This window comes from Echeneis naucrates, chromosome 3, assembly GCF_900963305.1.
Source record: "Echeneis naucrates chromosome 3, fEcheNa1.1, whole genome shotgun sequence".
Lineage (NCBI taxonomy): Eukaryota > Metazoa > Chordata > Actinopteri > Carangiformes > Echeneidae > Echeneis > Echeneis naucrates.
The window spans coordinates 951,347-973,994 of NC_042513.1; the positions used below are offsets into that span (position 1 = coordinate 951,347).

Below are 22,648 nucleotides of genomic sequence, written 5' to 3' on the forward strand. Positions count from 1 at the left end.
GAAAATCCCAGTAGATCAGCAGTTTCTGAAATACTCAGACCAGCCCTTCTGGCACCAACAACCATGCCACGTTCAAAGTCACTCAAATCACCTTTCTACCCCATACTGATGCTCGGTTTGAACTGCAGGAGATTGTCTTGACCATATCTACATGCCTAAATGCACTGAGTTGCCGCCATGTGATTGGCTGATTAGAAATTAAGTGTTAACAAGCAGTTGGACAGGTGTACCTAATAAAGTGGCCGGTGAGTGTATATGTCCCCTACAAGGAAAAACTAGAACTTAAAAACATATAAAGGACAGCTGCAGGTTGTCACTGATGATTTTTTTTTTTTTACACCTCCAGCCCAGTGCCCAGCCAATGAGGAGCGGTCTGCGTCATCGGGAGTCATACTAAGCCCAGGGTTTCCTAGCAACTACCCCAACAGCCAGACATGCTCCTGGCTGTTACGTATGGTTCCAGGTACAGCGTCAAGACACAAAAACTTTTGCCTTTGGCAACAATAGCAATTAAATTCTACAATTCTCAATAATAAATATGATACAGCAGCAAAAAAACAAAAACAGAAAACAATTTGGCTGCACAGTGTGCTGACACATCCACACACATTATAATCAGTGTATAAACAGTGGTTTCAGTTTATTAACGAGGCACCTGCAGAACAAGGTGTGTTATTTCAATCTTGTGTGCTTGGGGGTTTATAACACCACCCTTGTCGGTCCTCAATGTAAGCAAAGGAGTATGTCTATCATGTTATATATGACTTTGATTATGTTTGGATTAAGTTGGACTGCCTGATTTTGTCAACTAGGACTAGGACTTTATGCCAAACTCAGGAGAAAAAGTTCAAAATAAATAAACTTTTAACGAAAAAGTACCAGAAAAAAAGTCGCTTTTACAGAGGAAAATATCTAACTACAAAAATAACAAAGAATCACTCACTGGGAGGAACCACTAAAACAAAAAAAAACTCTTTCGAGGAAAAACTTCTACAATTATGGAAAAACAGGTAAGACAAAGTATCAAAGGAATGCACAACCTGACTGGACATGAAACGTGGCATGGAATCGGCATAGGTTCTCTGACCTAATAAGACAAGACGAACTGGAAGAAAGGACAAAGGGAAACAGACTATTTATACACACACAAGGTAATGGGAAACAGGTGGAACAATCAGGGCGGGGTAAACAATCAGACCAGTGGGAAACACACAAAGGGAAGGGGCAAGTTACCTGAACCGAAAGGAAAGTTAGGTTTCAAAATAAAAAGGAACCCACGGGACAACATAGACACAAGACAAAAATTAATCAACATAACTCAAATGATTTCTTCGACATGACAGATTTTGTGGTTTGCAATGTGACAGAAAGTGTGTACCTCTATATATATACATTTTTTTATGTGTCCGTGGATGGAAGCATAAAATACGGTGAGCTAAAGTTATGTTTACACATGTATGTACATATGCAAGGCTAACTGCATATGTTTCTACATTGTGTATTTGTGTAGTATACACTTCATGTTCCACATTGGGCCTTTTTGATTGTGTTTTGTATACGCGTTTCTCTTGTTTCCCAGGTTACACCATTAATATCTACGTGGAGATGTTCCACAGCGAGAAGCAGTTTGATGAACTGGAGATTTTTGATGGTATACAAAGCTCTCTCGTTTTTTTTCTTGCCAGCCCTAGTCACAGTCACATCCACATCCACACAGAGCCGCAATTCATGTCTGTTTATAAAACGTAGCACAACAGTTAATGAGATATACAACACTTAATTCTCATTAGTGGAGTTGGGAGTTTCCCTCCAGGAGTTCCAAGAGGCTGTGTAAAAGTAAATTTGAATGTATAAGGAACGTGTGTGTGTATATTAGCAACTTTCTGTAAGTTTACAAAACTCCAGTTGGGAGAGATGACTAAGACTTTTTTTGCCAGAAGTTAACGTAATTTCACATCATCACAATTCCTGTTTGCGCTGGCCACAGCTTAGTTTTATTTACAACATATATCCTTAGCTCAGCTCAGTCTGCTGGGATTTATCATGTCTGGCCCTGAACAGACTTTAGCTGTCTGAGAGGTTGCTGACAGTGGTATTATTCTTGAGTAGGTGGCTGTCACTGGAGATGTTTCCAATGTTATAATTCTCTTCATTTTCTTTAAGGGGAGAAAATCTCATGTGCTGCATGTCAAAGAAACAATAAAACTCTTTCTGACTACAGCATTTTGTTCAGTGCAGTCCCAGGTTGGATTAAGATTCATATCCACGATGCTAAGATTAATGGAAATTTTGACTTTACCGATACACAAATATGTTTTCTTTTCCTTTCATATGTAATTCTGTATTATATCTGCAGTCAGTGTACCCACAGCCACTCTGAAGTTGCACTGAATCATTTCTGTAGGATCTTCAGGACAAAGTCCTTTGCTCGTTGCTCTCAGTGGTAACCACTCATCTCAACTTAACTTCACATCAAAAACAAACCAGCTCTATCTACGATGGTCCACTGACCATGCGACCAACAAGAGAGGATTCAAGATACGATACTCAGGTACATCTAATATATATAGTTATTTATTTATTTATTTTTACTATGTTGTCATTAAATACCAGCTATCTCCTTTTCTGTATAAAAGCTTCAGTATATGATAAATATGGCTGTTTGTGTCTTTTTTTTTTTCCTTTTTTTTATACAGAAAAGGAGATAGCTGGCTCTTTAAGTTAAGTGTAGCTAAATATATATTACTAGCATCTCAAGGTGAATGCTACAGTGTGAGTATTGCAAAGAAAGGCATGTCAATGATTATAATAATAAAAAAAGAACATGCCATCTGGACTATTTTTGCCAACATGAAAAATCTTCTGCATCTACCTGCATAAATAACAGACTTAAGTGCCTCCCAATTCATGAAAATTGATTTGATGCATCAAGAATGTAGGTACATGAGTCATGATCATTTGGAAAAGACTTCTAATGGGAAATGATTTTATAATTATTTAGCCTAAGTAGGTGCAAACTAGAATGAAATGAGAACAATTTGTTAATTTCACAGTTTGTTTCGCATTAAGTGTATTATCTCTGCAGGCTCTTGCCAACACTGTGAGGTTCAAACCATTAGCTTTGTTAGATTCACATTCTAAAGTTTTTAGCCCCCTCTTAATCACAGGAGTTTAACCAATGAAGGATTTGTTGAAGATGATCTCAGTCATAGAAAATACAATTTATGGCGACACTGATCCTGTTTGGGCTTGAGAGAAATTAGTTGTACTGTAAGGTCAGTCCCCTGGCTCTCTATACTGAAAAAAATTGTGATGTATTATAGTTTATCAGCTATAGGCTATCTGCAAAATGGGCTGAAGTAATGATATTGTTTTTTCCCATGCTATTATGTTGCCATAAAACTGGTTATATACAGAACAGAAATTCATAGTTCAGATATTTCAATTCCTGTGTATCCTGTGTTTTATATTAATTGACTGCATTATATATTTTACTAAATATTAATCTGTATAAATTGCCTTTAAATTGGATAAATTATCTTTTAGTAATGTTTCTCAACTTCTACCGTGGGCTTTTTAAAGTTGGAGTTTCACTTGGATGAAACTATTATAGAAAATTAACATAAGAGGGAAGGACTGTCCTATAGTGTCATTGTATAGTTCGTTGCGTTTGTGCATTAACTTGTTTGGGTCTGTGTTTCCTACCGCTGAAATTTGACAGTCAATGCTACGTTTTCTTGACATCCTGTTAATTCTCCATGCACTTCAGCTGTGAAATCGCCTTGGTGCAATTTTTCTTAATTGAATCACATTTATTTATTCACTGAACTTTATAAAAGCAGCAATTGTCTGACTGCTAATGTAGATGCTTCATGGTGATTCCTTTTGAAATTGCACGCCTCCGTCTTTATTTATTTATTTATTTTTTAGCATTGTGGGTAGAGTGCGCCCCCTGCAAGACTGGTTTGTTTCTGGCCATGGTCCTTCCCTACTCTCTTTCCGCCATTTGCTGATGCTCTTCAAGCTATCCTATCTAGTAAAAATAGAAAGGGCAAAAAAGAGTGAGATTTTTTTCAGCTAAAGCTATGTTAAAACAATTCATAAAAAAAAATAATAACAATGACTATAAAAATAAATACAATTGGTATCTGTGGGACATCTTGTTGTCAGCTGCAGCTGTAAGAGATAATTGAAAGAATTGCAACAAAATAAATTTGCAAGAGAATTTTAAAAGAAGGCATTTATCTGATGCTTACGTCTAATGATAGGGATTTCATTGTTAATTATATAACTGACATATTAAAATTAGCAGGAGTGATATCCCGACTATTTCATGGAGCATTGAATTCAAATGTAGCAACATTTTGAACTTGTGTGGCCAGCTGCTGTAGATTAAGATAAGCAATTAATGAGACCGATTATCTGCTCAGCAAATATGTGCATTGATAACTGATAACTGATAACTGTCCAGTTGCATTGTTTATAGAAGAACACATTGCTTTGTCATCTTTTAATTGTGAAAATTTCCAATAGTTCAATTGAATTTGAATAAACCAAAACATCACCAAATCACATAAGTGCAGACGGGGCAATGGCCACATCAGGCAGTGAAAGGAGAGCTAAGTGGTCCACTGTGTTATGCTCTGCCTGATGTTTAGACTGTTATCCATTTTCTAACAGCTCAGCTTTATTACTCAGTTTTGGAAACACAATTATGTTTCATTATTGGGAAAAATTTCATTCAGAGTATTCTTCTTGTGTTTTTAATTCATTCACAGAACAGACTCAATCAAATCACATAGTTTCGAGTTGCACTATGGGGCATTCATAATTATCATTTATCCAAAATAACCTGGTAACGTCTGAATGAGTGTAAACATATTTTCAATAGTTGATAGAATATCCTGACAATTCAGTAATCCTGAGAAACACCTTTTGCTTCATTTTTCCACACTTTATCTCTCTTTGTTCTTGTTTCTCCAGCTGCCTACTGTAGCATTAATGATCCTCCTGCAAATGGCGGCGTGGTCAACCGAACCAAACTCCGTCCAGGAAGCAGACTGCAGTTCTTTTGCAATCGTGGATACCGTTCAGTGGGCTCGACCAACGCCACCTGTAGGCTCCACTCCAACGGGCTGTTCCAGTGGAACACACCATCACCTTTTTGTCAAGGTGAATAAAAAAAAAAAAAAAAAAACACTAGACAAGCGTTACAAACGAAATTCCTCAGAAGAACGTTCTCTACAATACTTCTGTTTTTGCTTTGTGGCAGCCATTTCATGTGCAATACCCCAGTCACCAGGCAACGGCAGTTTCCATGCTTACCAATACACAGTTGGTAGTCAGGTTACCTACCATTGCAACTACGGTTACTATCTGGACCCTGAAGTCTCAGTGACATCAGTGTGTCTGGAGGATGGCAGCTGGAGTAATGCTATCTTAGTTCCGAGATGTTTACGTAAGTTTTCATTTTGTGTTTTTTATTTCAATGAAGTACCTATGATTTAAAAGTAGTCAAGAGTATAAGTTGACCAGAAAAAATGTGAAATCATAAGTTCCACTTTTTATCTATTTGGTGTGTGCAAGAATTTTAATTATTTGAAGTGGATTTTAGAAATTCTGTACGTTTATACATTTTAATGCATGTATTGGCACAGTGCTTCTTTACAAGGAGAGTGATACCAAGAAATCAAACAGAACTTTTACAGGAATTATAAAGAGATAGCTGTTATGGATCTTTACTCTCTCAAAATTTTGGTTTATATGGGATTTTTGTTGGCAGAGCATAAACTGAAGCTGTGTGGCAATAAATAAAAAACTAAAAACTGTCAAAGGTAGCTCTAGGAATTTTAAATGAATGTTTTATTGAAAAATAATCTGATTTGATTTATTTTTCTTGCAGCGGTTCACTGTCCTAGCATTGATACCATCTTGTCAGATCACATGACCTACCACCTGCTCTATGGTCGACTTGGAGAGTTTGGGTCTATGGTCATGCTGGAATGCTCGACAGGTTATTATTTGGGTGTGGGCCACCGTACTCTTCGCTGCCTTGCCAACGGGACCTGGGAGGGATCAGATAGCCCAGCTAAATGCAAGAGTAAGTGTTGAAACACACACAAACATCATCATTGACAATCCTGTGTAAACGGCTAAATCCATACATGTGCTTGCCTTTACTACTACTTTTTTAAACAAGTTACCAGAATGTATGTATTTCCACATGCCTTAGGATTTAAAACATTGCACACTGCTTTAGGACTGTTCAAACTATTTTCCTAAATGTGGGGTACAAGTTAGCAACAGTGGATGATTTGTTTTTCAAAAAGAAGGATGTTGCATTGCATAATATGTGACATCCCAATGTTTGAAAATTATGAAAACTTGATATTTATCTGAGACTTTTTTTTTTTTTTTGGGGGGGGGGGGGGGGTGATATAGTATTTGAAGTATTTGAAACCAGTGTCTACAAGGACACCAAGAAAACATTGATCTTATTTATACTTACCTCAAACTAATTCAGCTACGTTTTATTTTAGAACATTAAATAAATACATTGTTTAAATTCAAGCCTCGTTTTTTCATCCATCTTATCTACCATCGTAAAGTCTTAAGCATAACCCACTTTATATCCAACACAGAAAATATAACAGCACCAGAAGGTCCACAGTGATATATGAGATACAATTTCCAGTATGTTTCTATGATGATGTCATCTTATTATCATTATTTAATTTTTTTTTTAGTTATATCCTGCGGTGAGCTTCCCTCACCACCCTTTGGGACCAAACTGGGGACGCTGACCACATTTGGAGCAACTGCGATCTTTATGTGTAACCATGGTTACACTCTGGTGGGGTCACATGTGAGAGAGTGCAGCGCTAATGGGTTGTGGAGTGGTGCAGAAACCAGGTGCTTAGGTAAAGTCCATTAATTGCGATAAGATGTACATTATGTTGTAGCCTGACCTAAGGCACTTTGGACTAAAACTTAATGATTTGATCAATAATTACAGTGAATTTATCAAGGTCAAGGGAATTAATCATTAAAAACAATTGACAATTGACAATGGAAGTGTGTGTATTAGATGTATGGAATGTGGTTGTTGGGTGAATTAACATAAAACATTTAGGATCCCTTGTAATACTTCTTGTGCATTTTATATCTCCGTGGACCAAAGATTGTGATTAGTAAACAATGTCAGACTGAAGTAGTTTTCACTCTCACACAATATAAAACCCAATACGTTTTACTATGCGATGGCAAAATAGAGGCGGGTGTGATGTATTTTATTTAACCACTGTACACACCAGCATTACAATATTTTGTTCAACAGGGTTACAAGGGTTGTGTGTCCTGTCTTTTTGTAAGGACTGATTTCTGATTTAAATATGTGAATTCATTTTATTTATACATTAAGCGTTATTAATACATGCGGCTATGGGAGGAGTAAGGTCCATGCAAAATTATACCAGAAATCTGTGCACATGCTTTAGTTACTTAAATGAGCTAGTACTGAAACATTTTATTACTTAATACATGAAGGGCTTGATTTAGACCTTCAGCAAGCACTGACCAGAGATGATTAATTCGGATTTTACAAGCACAATCTACTCCAGTGGTTCAGCCTCGGAGTCCCGTGTTAAGTGAGACATTTTATGCAGTGTGCACATTTTATGTGATGGATACATAAATCAAGCCATTTCTACCTTCACCTTATTCACAGGGGTGGGCAATAATGGCCTAAACCTCTAAGAGACTTTAGAAGACTTTAAATTTAAAGTCATTAAATCACTAATAAACATAGCAAATTGGGTTTTATGTGGTTAAATACTAGGTAACTCTAGTGCCTCTGTTTACTTAGACTGCATAAGCACATGAATTGGGTTACGACTGAAAGCATGCATTGATGTGATTGTAATGAAGCTATGCTAAGCCTTTTCTCATGAGGTGCCTGTTTTATTTTATCTCTTTAGAACTTGTTTTTCAGGCAAAGACTTGATATATATACCCCAAAATTATATTTAGGTCTCTTTTCATTCTAATCACTCAGTCAAATCATTTAAGGAAAAACCTGTTGTAAATGGCAAGTACATCAAAGATGCCTAGGCCTCAGTCATTGACTGACGGTGAGACACGGCTAATTAGTCTCCTAATCGGTGAAATGCTATTGAATACAATTCAACAATTCTTCACACCTGCACTGTCAAGTCATGTCCTTCAGTTTACATTATGTGTTCAGGTTTGAAGAAGGCGTTAAAGGATGTGGTTTCTCAAGGTCGCTTGCGATTGCTGCAGATTTGTTTAAATATGCTGATTTTAACTGACCATTAGCACATTTATAATTGCTGCCTACTCAGGAATGCACTCACAGAGATTTACTGTCTCTGAAAAAGGATTTGGAGATGCACTGATTACAACACTGCCATCACTGCCAATGCCATTTAGAAGTTTGAGTATAGAAATAACTCTAGTATGTAATTTGGAAGATGAGACAAAGAGCTAAAATAACTGTTTTAATGCCATAACATTGAACCAACAACAATGACCTTAAAGCTCAAGAGAATAAAGTGAGCATAAAGAGTTTTTTCTCACTAAAATGCATTAATCGCTATCATTCTGTCTCTTCTAGCTGGTCACTGTGACTCTCCGGATCCAATAGTCAACGGCCACATAAGTGGAGACGGATCGAGCTACCGTGACACAGTGGTGTATCAGTGCATGTTAGGATATCGTCTAATTGGCACATCAGTCAGAATCTGCCAGCAAGACCATCGGTGGTCTGGAACAACACCCGTCTGTGTCCGTAAGTACATTGTCGTGTTTAATTTATTGTGAAAAGATTTCCTTACTGAATAAACAAGAACACTTAAAGTAAATGAAAAATGTGAGGTATTTCAGGAGCTGAGAGTTATTTTCAGTTAACATCTCCACAGACTGTCCACCTGCATTTTCTGCTAGTATTTCTCTCTACTCTCTCAGCGATCACTTGTGGTCACCCCGGCAATCCAACCAGCGGGCGCACCAATGGCAGCGAGTTCAACCTGAATGATGTTGTGAACTTCACATGTAACAGAGGTTACACCCTCAGCGGAAATGCTCGTGCACAGTGCCGACTGAACGGACAGTGGAGCAGCCCACTGCCTGTCTGCAAAGGTCACAAACTCATATATTTGTACAATTTTTAAGCTTTATACTCATGTATATTGGTAAATCCATTATCTGAGTCAGCTAAGTTCACACAGATATGATGTGTGGGTTTTCCTTCTGTTTCATTCCTAGAGTATGTTAAAAACATGAAAGAAATGCTGTGTACCTTCACACTTTTAAGATGTTTTCAATTTCAAATAATTACATTCAGATGGCTGTTGGAAAGACAGTCATGAAAAACATTAATCCAGTGTAAGCATGATTCTCAGAATACATTTTGTATTTGTTGGCTCAGTTTGCTTTTAGCTACAGCATGTCAGCTGGAAATTTCTTTATGCCAATGTGCTGCAAGCAGACTGGTAAAGAGTGAACTGAATAATCATAGTATAAACACACGCAGACTGTCTGTTGCATTTATGTGCAGGCTTATAAATAGTCAAATTTAAGTTTGCATAACCACAAACACAGCTGAGTACATGTCCAGAGACATATTCTTCTCCTCTGCTCACCATACATGGTCATTATAGTAGTGGCATAGACCTCTAGTAGTGGTACTGTCATGATATACTAACAAATGAATGGAAAGATGTTCAGCACAGTCATGAGAACGGATCAATATGGTGCAGTTGCTCATATGGGTTTTCCATTGAGGGGATTCATCGTCGCTTGCTTGCTTTTTCATTCTCCCACGCTTTCTCTGTGCACCTCTCTCCCTCCCAACAGCAGCTGTCAGTTATGAGAGTGAAACTTTCTTTGTTCCCATTGGGTACCAGACAGACACACACATAAGTTGAGTGAATGTCAGTCTCCCCTGTGACATGTGAAAAATCAAAACCCACTCTTATTGGATTGGTGCATCTACCCAGAGAGAAGAGCAGAATAGAAAGGACCAGAGCAGAGAGTACATAACAAAGAACTCCAGAGAGCAAAGCAGTGTATGTGTAGAGCAGTTTAGAAAAAAACAGGACAGAGAAACAAGGACAATCTCAATTTGTGACACTGGGAGTCAGGGTTCAGTATCCAAGAATTACTCTCTCTGGTGGATGTTCTGTTAAGGCCTGTCACGTTGAAGGTCAGTTGATACTGATTTAATTCTATTGGTTCACACAAGCTGTGTCTGAAATCACTCCCTAATTTTTATATAGTTTACTATCCCTTCTTCCATTTTTTATGTTTATGTACCACGTACTGGCCAAAATGTTAAAATTTTTATAGATGCAGTCATGCAACACTAAACCTGGTGATGATTATGCAAAATGATGATGATTAATAAATGTCCAAAATCAGTTTACTGCTCACTTGTTTTGTAACATAGTAGGCAATGAATGTGAGAATGATTTCAGAGTGAACTAAAATTGTTATGTTCATCTATATCTCCACTCCCCTCCATTCATATTATTTGTTTGTAATGTTTTCTGCTCTCTTTTACAGTGGTGAACTGTTCAGATCCAGGCCATGTGGAGAATGGCGTGCACCAGTCTGGCCTACGTTACCCTGAAGTTTTCAGCTATGGCGTTAGTGTGGCGGTTCACTGTAAACGAGGCTTCTACTTGCTGGGCTCTGCACTCCTCACATGTCAGCATGATGGACGGTGGGACCGACCAATCCCCCGCTGCCAAGGTATGGCTGTAACATGACAAATGCAGGTATTTTAAAGTAAACAGTGATAAACTATTAAAATAGACGTTTATGAGACCGATAAGTGAGAAGCTGACAAAAAAAGCAAGAGATTAAATTTCATAGCCACATGAAGGAAATGTTATGCTGTTATGAATGACATTTTGGAATACTATAAAAAAGATATGACTTCAAAAGTTGGTCATGTTGAACACAAGGCAGATGATTTTCTATTCATGTTACTTTACATTTGTCAGGATAACCCATTTGAGGAATGAAAGCCGCTGGGAAAATAAGGTTCAAATAAAAACTGGGAGAGCAAATGAGGGATCACCTGGTAATGTTGGGGAGGCAACAATTATTAAATGAAAGTAAGAGCAGGACAGAAAAAGGTTTGAGCGTGTATGTGTGTATGTCGAAAAAATAGGTGAGCGGGGCAACTGCCATTCTTGTCAGAAGGTCACAGTGGCTGATAGAAACATGGAGATTAAACCTAGGAAAAAAAGGACTGGTTTAGAGACGGATCGGGAAACAAAGAGCTGAAGAAGTCTGCAGAACAAGGACACAGTGACAGAGAGGAAGAGATGAGGAATCACACTGAGAGGACAAAGACACTGGTGAGACGCTGGTGTCTGTGCATGTTGCATTACATTTAAGAAAGAAGGTCTTATTGGAAAATTCAGGGGAGAGGGGTGGTGACAGTGGGACAAGAAGAGTACTGTATGAACTAATACAATTTGGGGGTTAGGAGAGATATTGAAGGACCAGTCATTTGGCAGAAATAGAAAATCGAGAGCAGTTTCACATCTACGTCCTCCAGAAACCTGTGATTCGTAAAACTAGTTTTCGATGAGATGAGAGGGAGCGTGACTCTTTGAGTTTTCAAACTATTACATTTAATTTGAAATGAGCTATTGATCTCCTCTCTCTCTTAAGCAATCCAATTAAACCCTATAGGAACTGAAATAAAAACAAGCTTACCGCCACAACGATATTCTACTTTACAGAGTAAGCAGAGCAGTATGGGACATTAGGAGCAATGCCTAAAACGGGTAAACAAAGGAAGCCTGGTGTTTTATATTCAAGCTAAGAACCGATTTGTAAGTTAAATGTCTTTTCTAAATATTAAAAAGGAAAATCACAAATAACTTTTTAGCCCCACTTTCCCTACCTTTATTAGTACTCATCTGATATCTGTGTAGTTTTGGACAGCATTTTTTTTTTTTTTTTTTTTTTTTCCATTTTATATTTGATGTAATTGACTCATCCCCTTTTCTTTCACTTATTTCCTGTGTGTCCACACACTTAAGCAGTCACAACTACAGCAAACATTGTGTTGATTTCCTCGTCTCCCCTGCCTTCTTCCTCCAGCTGTCCCCCTGCAGTGACCCAGCTGTGCTATCTAATACAGTATTATCTGCAATCTATAGTTGGACACAATCCCACAAACACACACATTAACATCTCCTCTCCCTCACTTTAAATCTATCACTGTCTTCGTAGCCATTTCCTGTGGAGACCCCGGTGTACCCCCTAATGCAGTAGTATCTGGAACCCGCAGTTGGACGTATGGCTCAGTGTTGCAGTATTCATGTCTGCCTGGAGGGGTACTGGTTGGCAACGCAACTCGTTACTGTCAGGAAGATGGCACATGGAGTGGAGCGCCACCGTACTGCACTGGTAACACCACAGTGGTTGATGGAGCATGTCCAGGAGTGTTCAGTTACAGTTTAAAAGTGCTCACTGCTAAACTTTGGTCTTAGAGCAAACAGAAGAGTGAAACCTGTAAACTTAGTCTTTTATGAGTATTTTCTTTTTGTCTTGAGAATATCTTCAGTGTGTTGTCAGTTCAGCTCAACATAAATGCAACATATTGCCTAATATCACCTGTAACCTATATTGTGCTAAATGACAGTAACAGATACTGACAGCAGCTGGTGGTGAAGTATGATTGGCACTTTTTAGCATACTGTTACTTTCTAATTTCCACTTCAGAATTTCAGTGCAGTTCCACATTTACATTGCGTTATATTACATTAGATTTTCCTCATTTGGCGGATGCTTTTATCTGGGGTTACTTACTAGTGAGTATTGACTAAAGCACTGTTTTGAAAGTGTTTTTCACTCTTTAAATCCATAGGTGCCACTGTCTCCCAGGCCACGACATTGGGAAAGATTATTTTTGACAATGTTAATACTTTAAAAATAGAAATGAGTTCTAAATGAATGTGCCCTAAGACTAGACTTTTCCACAGGTGCAGACACAAAGCACTCATCAGAAGATATTTGTATGGTATTATTAACAACTGAAAGTAAATGAATCCATTTACTAATCTTTAGTGTAGTAAATTTGAGGTGTGTTTTGTAAAACATCGTCATTTGATAATACCACTTACATAAGTCGTCTTGAGAAAGTATTATATGTCATTACTGAATATATTAAATGCAGAGTATTAAATATAGACAGAATTATTTATTACCAGTCAGAGCTGAGTGGCCGTGTACTATGCACTGTATATAAGCCGGTTTGAGCTATATGTGTAAGAACCAGGCAGAAAAAAGAAGGTGGTGGAGTCGTGGTTTATTAGGGTTGTAAGTGCTGCGCTACAGTAGGCTTACACAGATCCCACAGCACTACAACTGATCATTTCCAAACTGAGCATTGACTGTCTCTACCACTGAAATTAGCTTACTGTGCTTGCCTCAAAATAGAACGCTCAGCAGGGCAGAATCCATGCTGCAGCTGAAGACCTCATTGAGATGCATAACTCTGCATTTGGAGCTGTACCCTGTTAAATTCATAAATCCCCACCGATTGAACTTAAGCTGCTAAAATTGTGTCCCGCTTGGCGCTTTTAATGCTAGAACAATTTGGCATAGCCTAAATACATAGTTCAATTTTACAAAGTCTTGATGCGTGGGGACGTGCAGGGGTGTGTGTGACTGCAACTGAAAGAATGAGTATCCAAAACATTAGTGCATTATCTGCGATCTAGGTTATGAGATGACTAGCATCACTGATGCTTGATGCTTTATAGTGAACATTACTGACCTGAAGCATAAATGCACACACTTGTGTTTTTTGGAAGGTGGCTCCTGTTTGAGCCTCCTGGTCTTGTGTTTTACCATTTAGGCACATAAAATCACTAAAAACTATTAGGATTGTAGTGGACATCAGTTCAGTGCAGTTGGGTGTCTTTAACCCTGCTGTTCATGCTTTTACACGTTTTTTTGTGGTTTAGTTTCATTAGTTCAGGATCGTGTGGGAGTCCTTGGTGCGTGTCTAGCTGTTGCTGTGTGTCCCGTACATTAACTTTATATCTCTTTTCTCCCTGTAGGTGCAAGTCCAGGAATATGTGGAGATCCAGGTATCCCAAACCACGGTGCCCGCCTTGGAGGGCAAGAATTTAAAACCAAGAGTCTGTTGCGTTTCAGCTGTGAAGCAGGATACAGTCTGATTGGCTCGGCTGAAAGAACCTGCCTCCACAACGGCACCTGGAGCGGCATACAGCCTGTCTGTCAAGGTGGGGACACATAGAAACAACTTTTTACATTGACATTAGACGAGACGTTGTAGTTTCCATCTTATTTCATGGTCATTTAGTGTTGAATATTAATACACTGAAATTGTTCTGGAGACAAAATAAGTAATGGGCTGTTACACACTATTTTCTTTTTCGCTTTATTGACCATTTTGATGTAAAGGTTGCTTCTTAATTTATAAAAGACACTTTCTGTTGAGGAAGCATTAAATTCTAAATTTAATGTAAAAATGCATTAACTAATATTTATACATGCATGAAATAAATGCAAAAAAATTATAGTAGCATATATGTACTGTGAAATACATTTAACTTTAAAAACATCATGAATTGTCATTTTCCACTGAATCACAATCTACAGAATTCAAGCAATGGCCACACAACACAGAAACGTTCATTCATTAATTTATCTTCTGGAGCCAATCGTGGGCGGGGTACATCCTGGACAGGTCACCAGTCCATCACAGGGCCAACATACAGAGACAGACAGAGACAAACCACCACACACACTTACACTCAGACATACGGACAATTTAGAGTCACCAATTAACTCAAACATGCATGTCTTTGGACAGTGGGAGGAAACCATAGTACCCAGAGGAAACCCACACAGGCCCCAGGAGAACATGCAAACTCCACACCAACCAAACCTTCTTATTGTGGGGCAACAGCACTAACCACTATGCCACCATGCTGCCCAAAACTGAAGCAACTGTGGGAAAAAAAGCAAATTGAAACAATCTTTCATCACATGATGTCGTGATGTGTCTGACTACTAAAATGTTTAATATTCAATGGATAACCTCAACTTCACATTATGTATGAAGCTCCAGGAGAAGCAGTTTGTAAAAAAAGATTCCAGTTGTGTCTGTGTCGCGGTGCGTTTGTGTATTTATGTGTCACATAGGCACAAAGGAATTGAAGTATATCACTACTATGCAATAGCAGTTTTCAAAGATACTCTTTAAACCCATGGGAGTTTAGGGGAAATTAAAGTGGCTCCCCAAAGTGCGTGAAACATACTGCAATGCTCTGCTGCTGGCTGTGTTACCCTCCCTTTTACCAACAATGTGAGGTGGGCTGAATAACACACCACATACATTAACTCCATTATACCATAGTGTAGACTATAGATCGAGTTAGATATATGAGGTCTTCTCCCTGTAATTGTTGCGAATAGCAAGAGGAAGAGTGAGTCATTCAGTTTCGATGTAGTCCTATATATTATTGTGCGACTATGACCTGGACACCAAGACTATACTAAATAAAGAATACTGAAAACCATAAAGGCCATGCTAACTTGAATAAGAAAAGAAGCAGTGCATCACAAAACTGTGATTTTATTATTGCAGCTCCAGTTTGAAATGTTTTAATACCACAGGGCTGTACATTTCACTCAATACTTTTATATTAGGTAATTTCAATCTTCAGATTATTTCCTCTTAGACTTCTTTTTCCTCACAAATCTGTTAATAGAAATTTTTGATGGAACTTCTGTCATTCCAGCAGTTACTGTTTTCAGACTGTATTTCATTTTGGAACAAAACGTCCTCTAAACTTTACTGAAAGAGATTGGACTTTGAAGTGATATCTAGCAGTTCCCCAGCTTTGCGGCCAATGTGTAGTTCACAGTGACTATTAGTTTTGTTGAATCATGCTTTGCCTGCGTGTCCTGAATGAATAACATCTGAATTTAGTCCTTTTGCCTCAAACATACTTAAATATATGTACACACACACGCATTTGAGATAGCTTTCCGTTTGTGTGTGCCTGTGTTTGTGTAACACTAATTATTTATGTCAGTCCACTGTTGTTTTCATTAAGCTAATAGTGGTTAAAAGCTGATTCAGAAAAAATTAAACATCTATCACCGGGACATGAAGAAATACACATACACATCCAGAAAAATGCACATATAGAGACTGTAGCTGAATCCTTTATGTAACTGGTGACAGATAGCAATAAGCCGTTGACATACCAGTAGCCAATTTAAGTAATATGCTTGTCTACCTACACACCCCGTCACAGAGCCACTCTTGGACTGAGCTTTTAAAGGCTCTAACTAAGGATTCCTGTCAATAGATGTTGGATTGTTAAAGGCTGTCAGCTGTCATGATCTTATTAGTCAGATGTGCTGTTGTTAGTCACTAATTCCTGTTGGTTCTGTTAATGTGCTGCACCAGCAAACTTGAGATCGATGGATCACTGCTTCAGAGCCTTAGGCCGTCTCCTTCTGCATTCTTTTGTCCTCTCTGGCAGTTTTGTCTTACAGAACAGCAGTGGCCTTGATACCTTGATAATTTTTACTGCGAGAATGATGAACTGAAGTGGCTTTAGTGCTTTAGTGCAGAGGCTGCTGAAGCAGCTGCGGAGATGAACACTAGTGTATCTTAATGCATGTGGAAATGTCACACCTAGGGCCTTTCTCAAATTATAAATATGTATTCTCTGTGCTATTGTTGCTGACATTTCTTTCTTTCCCCCAAGATAAACATGGAATGACATTGTCCACAAGTATAGACTAATAATTAGCTTTACAATCCTGCTGCATAGTCAGTGCTTCTATTTCTCTTTTCCACTGCTATTATCACAATGATCATACCATCATACGCCTATCTGCAGACAATACTTCTCGTTTTTTCTCTGTGGTTTGATTAGTGGCACTTATAATGGGTGTTATAGATATATTACCAGAAATCAATCCAACAACCTTTAGTTATTAATCAGCAGCTCTACCTCAAGGACATATTTTGTGTTATTTCCAGTTGACTCCAGAGATAATCTCATTATTGCAGTGCACAGCTTATCAGCCTTGAGTGACAACAACACAGTATTGCTCATACTGATATTATAGGTATGATTAATCACTGCTGTTTAATATTTCCTCCCCTCAATTTTCCAGCTGTATCCTGTGGTAACCCTGGCACCCCAGCTCATGGCAGGATAGTATTCAGTGATGGCATCACCTTTGGCAGCTCAGTGGCTTATGCCTGTTGGGAAGGCTTCAAAACATCAGGTCTGACCACCAGACACTGCACAACAAATGGGACATGGACAGGTCAACCCCCAGACTGCACAGGTAGAACTTGGTTAATGATATTATTTCATTATTGTTGCATTCATTTGTAGTAACAGCATGGCTCTAGTCATTATTATGAAATATATGCAAAAGCTGAATAGCTTTATTTGCAATAGATATGTATATAGCAAATACTGCAAATAATAGAAGTATTGGTACATGTTTTTTTTGTTTGTTTGTTTGTTTGTTTGGAAAAGCATACAAGAATAGCATTAATTCTGCATGGAGTTAAATGGCCTGCTGCTGTGCTGATGCAAAATTGTGGAAGGTTGTTGTCTGAGTGTTCTACCTGCATAGTTTAAGTGAGCAAAACAGAGGCTCGGAGAAAAGGAGCAAAAGAAAGTGGGAGGTAGATGAAATGAACCGAAGAAATGCTTCAGGGAAGTTAAGAAAGGCAGAATAAGAAGAAGTATATTGGGAGGGTGAGGTAAACAGGCCAAAAGAGAGAATTTGTTTGACTGTTTGAAATCATAGTAAATCAAAGCAGGAAAAAAAGGTCATAAAAAATGTGTTGCCTGTTAGAACACAATGCTACTGGAAGGTTGCTGGAACAGCATCAACCGTATTTGTAATTTTTCTTAAAATAAAATTTCTCTCATCTATTTTAGTGATCAGCTGTGGAGACCCTGGGCCAGGAACCAATGGGTTCTACATCGGAAGCGAGTTTACATTCAACCACACCGTGACCTACCGTTGTAACCCTGGCCACTTAATGGAACCACCTGGGCCTGGAGGCAATGTTTTACATTGCACTAAAGATGGGACATGGAACCAAACCAAGCCCAGCTGTAAAGGTGAGAAAAACTCACTAAACAGGACAAGAGCAACTTTTGAATCTGTCTGAATGTGTAATTCTCACTGAGGATTGTGGACAGCCAGCCAATAGAAGTTCTTTTGAGGGTAAAAATAGAATTCATAAAAGTGCAAGGAAGACTTATAAAACTTCAACTCTGCTGAACTACATACCATAGAAAATGTATTCAAGTGGAGTGTGATACGTGTGATACGTTTCAAGCACGTACCATCACTTTAAGTTGGTAAACGCGTCAAGTCTGAATGCAACAAAGATCTAAGAATAGCAATGGCAATTATTGTCATAAAGCCATTGCCCCAAAAAACCTGACAAAATCTTGTGATAGAAAACAAGAACAATAGTATGTCAATGAAAGATGGCATCATGAAATAACAGATTGTGACTTAAACAGCCCATGAGTAAGAGACCGAAGGATGATTCCCATTTCTCTTTACAATAGGATTGTTCAAATAGGGTTTATTTCCTGAAATTGCTCAGTTTTACACAAACGCAAAGGGGAAAATAAAACGAAGGCATTAAAATAAAATGAGTTGGAGTTTTACAACAGCCCAAATTCAGAGTTTAGACCATGATACTGAACAACAGTAAAAAGGAATGTTTACTGATATCCTTCCTGCCACTTCTTCCCACAAACAGAAAATCTCTGGCTGGCTCCTGCAATTGAAGAAGCTTTGAACTGAGATGAAACAACTGAAAAAACAGGGGCAGGGAGGCTACAGAAAGGGTAAAAGAGCGATGCATACAAAGGGAAAACGGAGAAGAGAAAGTAAAAGATACTGTAGGTGATTGAAAATGAGATGGGTGCAGGAAATTGAAAACTAAGAAATGGAGAGGAAAAGAAAGAATAGGAAAGAAAGAAAGACACAAGTATGACAAGGCTGCAAGGCCTCCATCTTTTTCAGTTTCTATTCCTTTAGTTCCTTTCCTGTCCTTTCTTCTCTCACCTCCTTTGCTCCTAACTTTTCACACACATGAAATTGTAGCTTGACAGGCAAAATGAATCAAATGAGATGTCGAAAGGACAGAGTGATTGGATGAGCAAAGCAGTTGGGGGAGGAATAGTGGAGAGAAGAGGAAGAGAACGAAAGAGTGAGGGAGTTAAAGGAGGAGAGAGGAGGAGGAAGAACACATTGGATGAATAGGTGTATTGGGAAAAACAGAGAGAGATCAAAAGACAGATTAAGAGAGAGAAAATGAGAGGTAGAAAAAGAGAGACTGAAGTATGAATGGAAAAAGTCAGAAGAGGGAAGGTGATGAGCTATCAGTGGGGCAACAAGGAAAAAGCAACAAAGAATTAAAAGAGAGAGGAAACGAGTGATAGGAGAAAGAGAGCGGTAAATCAATACCTGCCCCCAAACCTGTAAACACACATTTAGAAAGGGGATTAGGCACATGAAATGTGTTGGCTGGGTGAATTGTGTGAAGAGACATATGCCTAAAACATGAAGGAGGCAAGGAGAGGTGGTGATTGTGTGAGGAAGAGACTGTGAGAGCAAAGGAAAAGAATTAAAGAAACTGGAGCTTGGACAAAAGGAGCAGAAGAAAAGAGTGGTAGGGCTGGAGGTAGAGAGAAAAAAGAAATAGGAACACAGAAGGGAGACAGGGGACTAAAGGGAGAGAAAGATCATCATGTGGAGACGTGAGTGGAAAGAAGGGTGGAGAAAAGGGAAAAGTAGTCAATGATGGTAGTGACAGAGAAAAGGTGAGGCAGGTAAAGAAACACAGATGAGTTACTCCTCCAGAATCATGTGAAGCAAAACCTGTGAATTCACAAAGAGGAGAAAGAGGTCCAAATGAAAAAATAAAAGCATTCAGAAACCTTCAATTACATACACAAGTGTTCTTTGGGCATTAGAGACCAGCAGAAATATTGGTTTGTAATATGAACTCCTAAAGTCAATGGTGGTTTTACTCTATTTTTGGATAACTGGAGTTTGATGTGGGCAGCATGGCAGCATAGTGGTTAGCTCTGTCACCCCACAATAAGAAGGTTGCAGGTTCGGCCTTGGGCCTTTCTGTGCAGAGTTTGTATGTTCTCCCTGTGGGTTTCCTCCGGGTATTCTGGTTTCCTCCGTCCAAAGACATGCATGTTTGGGTTAATTGGCGACTCTAACTTGTCCATAGGTGAGAGTGTGAGTGGTTGTCTGTCTCTGTAAGTTGGCCCTGCAATCGACTGGAGACCTGTCCAGAGTGTAAACCGCCCTCACTCAATGTGAGCTGGGATTGGCTCTAGTTTCTGGGTCGTGGGGTACCCAGAAGCCAGAGGGCAGGTTGCTGGGCAGAACAGGGCAGAGAGGAGTGCAGCAACTGCCTCACCATGTCTTGATCCAGAATGAGGGACCGAGATATCCAAGACTGTTCCTCAGGGCCATACCCCTCCCAATTGACTAGATATTGCAACCCCCTGCCCCTGCAGCAAGCATCTAAGAGGGGGTGGGGGGTCAGCCGGAGAGCAAGGGTCACTGCTGTGGACAGGCTTCAACTGAGAGACATGAAAAGTGGGGTGGACACGCAAGAAGTCGTGGATCTTAAGGCGGACAGCAGAGGGATAGATTATCTTGACAATGTTGAATGGACTGAAGTAACGGGGGGACAACTTCCAGGAATCAGTCTTGAGGTGGATATTTTTAGAACATAACCAAACTGACTGACCTGTGCGATATTGGGGGGCCGGAATATGGCGTTTTTCAGCTGCGTGTTTAGTCTTGGCAGGGGATGACAGGCGGTTGGCAGGGGTCTTGTTCCAGATGTTTTGGGAGCGATGGAGATGCTGAACTGAGGGGTGTGAAAGTTGTTCCTCTTGAGAGGGAAACAAAGGTGTTTGGTATCCGAGAGAAGCTTCCAAAGGTGGTATGTCTGTGGCAGAACTGACCAGTGAATTATGTGTATATATAATTCAGGGGAGGAAGGAGCTCCAGGCAGAGGGGTTAGAAGCAGTGATACAGCGGAGAGATGCCCATTCCATATGTCCATTAGTCTGACGAGGAAACCAGAGGTTAAACTGACAGTGACACCCAGGTCATAGCAGAAGGCTTGTCATACCTGCAATGTAAACTGGGCTCCCCTGTCCGAAACAATGTCAGTAGGGATGCCATGAAGAAAAACATAGATGGTAAGTACAGTAGTTCAGCAATTTCTTTGGCAGTTGGCAAATGGTCAATAATGGTTAGGATGGTGGAGTTACCTTGGGAAGTAACAAAATCAACAAAAATGTGGGACCAAGGGTGACCGGGAACAGGCAGATGGCGAAGCAGACCAGCAGGAGGAGAATAGGAGGCTTTATCACGGGTGCAACTAGAGCAGGCTCAAACATAGGATCTGGAGTCTTTATACATCGTAGGCCACCAGAAGTGAAGCTTGAGGAGAGACAGGGTGCAATTGATTCCAGGATGGCAAGAAGATTTACAGGAATGCACCCACTGAAGAACTGGAGAATAGTCACACAGAGAAGACAGGAAGACAAGACAACAGAGGGAAAATAATGGAAACACTAGGATCCTGACACAGAAAAGTGAATGAATGAATGAATGAATCATGAGTTTGACGCCTTACAGAAAAAGCTGTTTTTTAGGGTGAAAAAATCTCATTTATTAATTTCAATCCCCATTAACTCCTGAAAAGTCGCCAGCTATTTTTCCAGGAGCCACACTACAAAAAAAAAAAAAGATCAATGACATGCTTTACAATGCTGAAATGTGTTGGATTTCTTTTAATGGGATGAGTCAAATGAAGAACACATACAGCATTGCAAAGAAACTACAATGTCACAATAGCATTTTTTCTGTCTTTTCTTGTTTTTGTTTTTTTTGTTTTTTTTACCAATTTGTGTTAGTTGCACTTTTATTGTGCATCCTGAAGATTTGCCATAATGCAACAGAAAAAAGAGAGAAAATTAATTCATCGAGAGTTGGAAGGGATTTTTTTATATGTATTTGACATATTGCATTATGTCCATAAATGTATATGTGTTCATTTCAACTTATAGTTGTAAATATTCTATGTGCAGCGTGTACTTTTTTTATGTGCACGTCTGTTTGTGCATCTGTGTCGGTCTGCCGCTCTCCCTTTGCGTCGTTGTGTGCGCTGTATATCATCATAGTAGAATGAGTGGAGCATGAAACCATCTGTCTCCTGGTTAGATGAGAATTACACTGACTTTATTAGATGTTTGAAACCATGCAGATGGTTATCATTATCTTTGGGAGTTAGGCACACACAATCATTCAAGCACACACAGATGTTTATCAGGATGTGATGAAGTTAAATGAATAGACATCCATGCACACAAACATAACTGGGTAGATGCCGGCACGCTCATGATACTGGGTTTCTTAACATTACAATAAAATATTGAAAGCCCATTGTGCCTTAAACTGTGTTTTGTCAATTCCCCTGATGTACCAAGTAATTTTAATCCAAACTAATGAATTTGATCTTTTGGACTGT

At 39.0% G+C, this 22,648-nt stretch overlaps 1 protein-coding gene across 1 annotated transcript in view; it reads left to right on the forward strand.

Moving 5' to 3' along the window:
• LOC115040707 (CUB and sushi domain-containing protein 1-like) overlaps positions 1-22,648 on the forward strand; it is a 299,299-nt gene that overhangs the window by 263,423 nt on the left and 13,228 nt on the right. The window contains exons 48-61 of the mRNA XM_029497673.1: positions 347-463; positions 1,580-1,651; positions 2,405-2,551; positions 4,984-5,172; positions 5,273-5,458; positions 5,903-6,100; positions 6,747-6,920; positions 8,633-8,806; positions 8,983-9,156; positions 10,582-10,770; positions 12,271-12,447; positions 14,106-14,291; positions 17,212-17,388; positions 17,997-18,182. Coding sequence (XP_029353533.1) covers positions 347-463; positions 1,580-1,651; positions 2,405-2,551; positions 4,984-5,172; positions 5,273-5,458; positions 5,903-6,100; positions 6,747-6,920; positions 8,633-8,806; positions 8,983-9,156; positions 10,582-10,770; positions 12,271-12,447; positions 14,106-14,291; positions 17,212-17,388; positions 17,997-18,182 — 2,346 coding nt within the window. The remainder of the gene's footprint in view (positions 1-346; positions 464-1,579; positions 1,652-2,404; positions 2,552-4,983; positions 5,173-5,272; positions 5,459-5,902; positions 6,101-6,746; positions 6,921-8,632; positions 8,807-8,982; positions 9,157-10,581; positions 10,771-12,270; positions 12,448-14,105; positions 14,292-17,211; positions 17,389-17,996; positions 18,183-22,648) is intronic.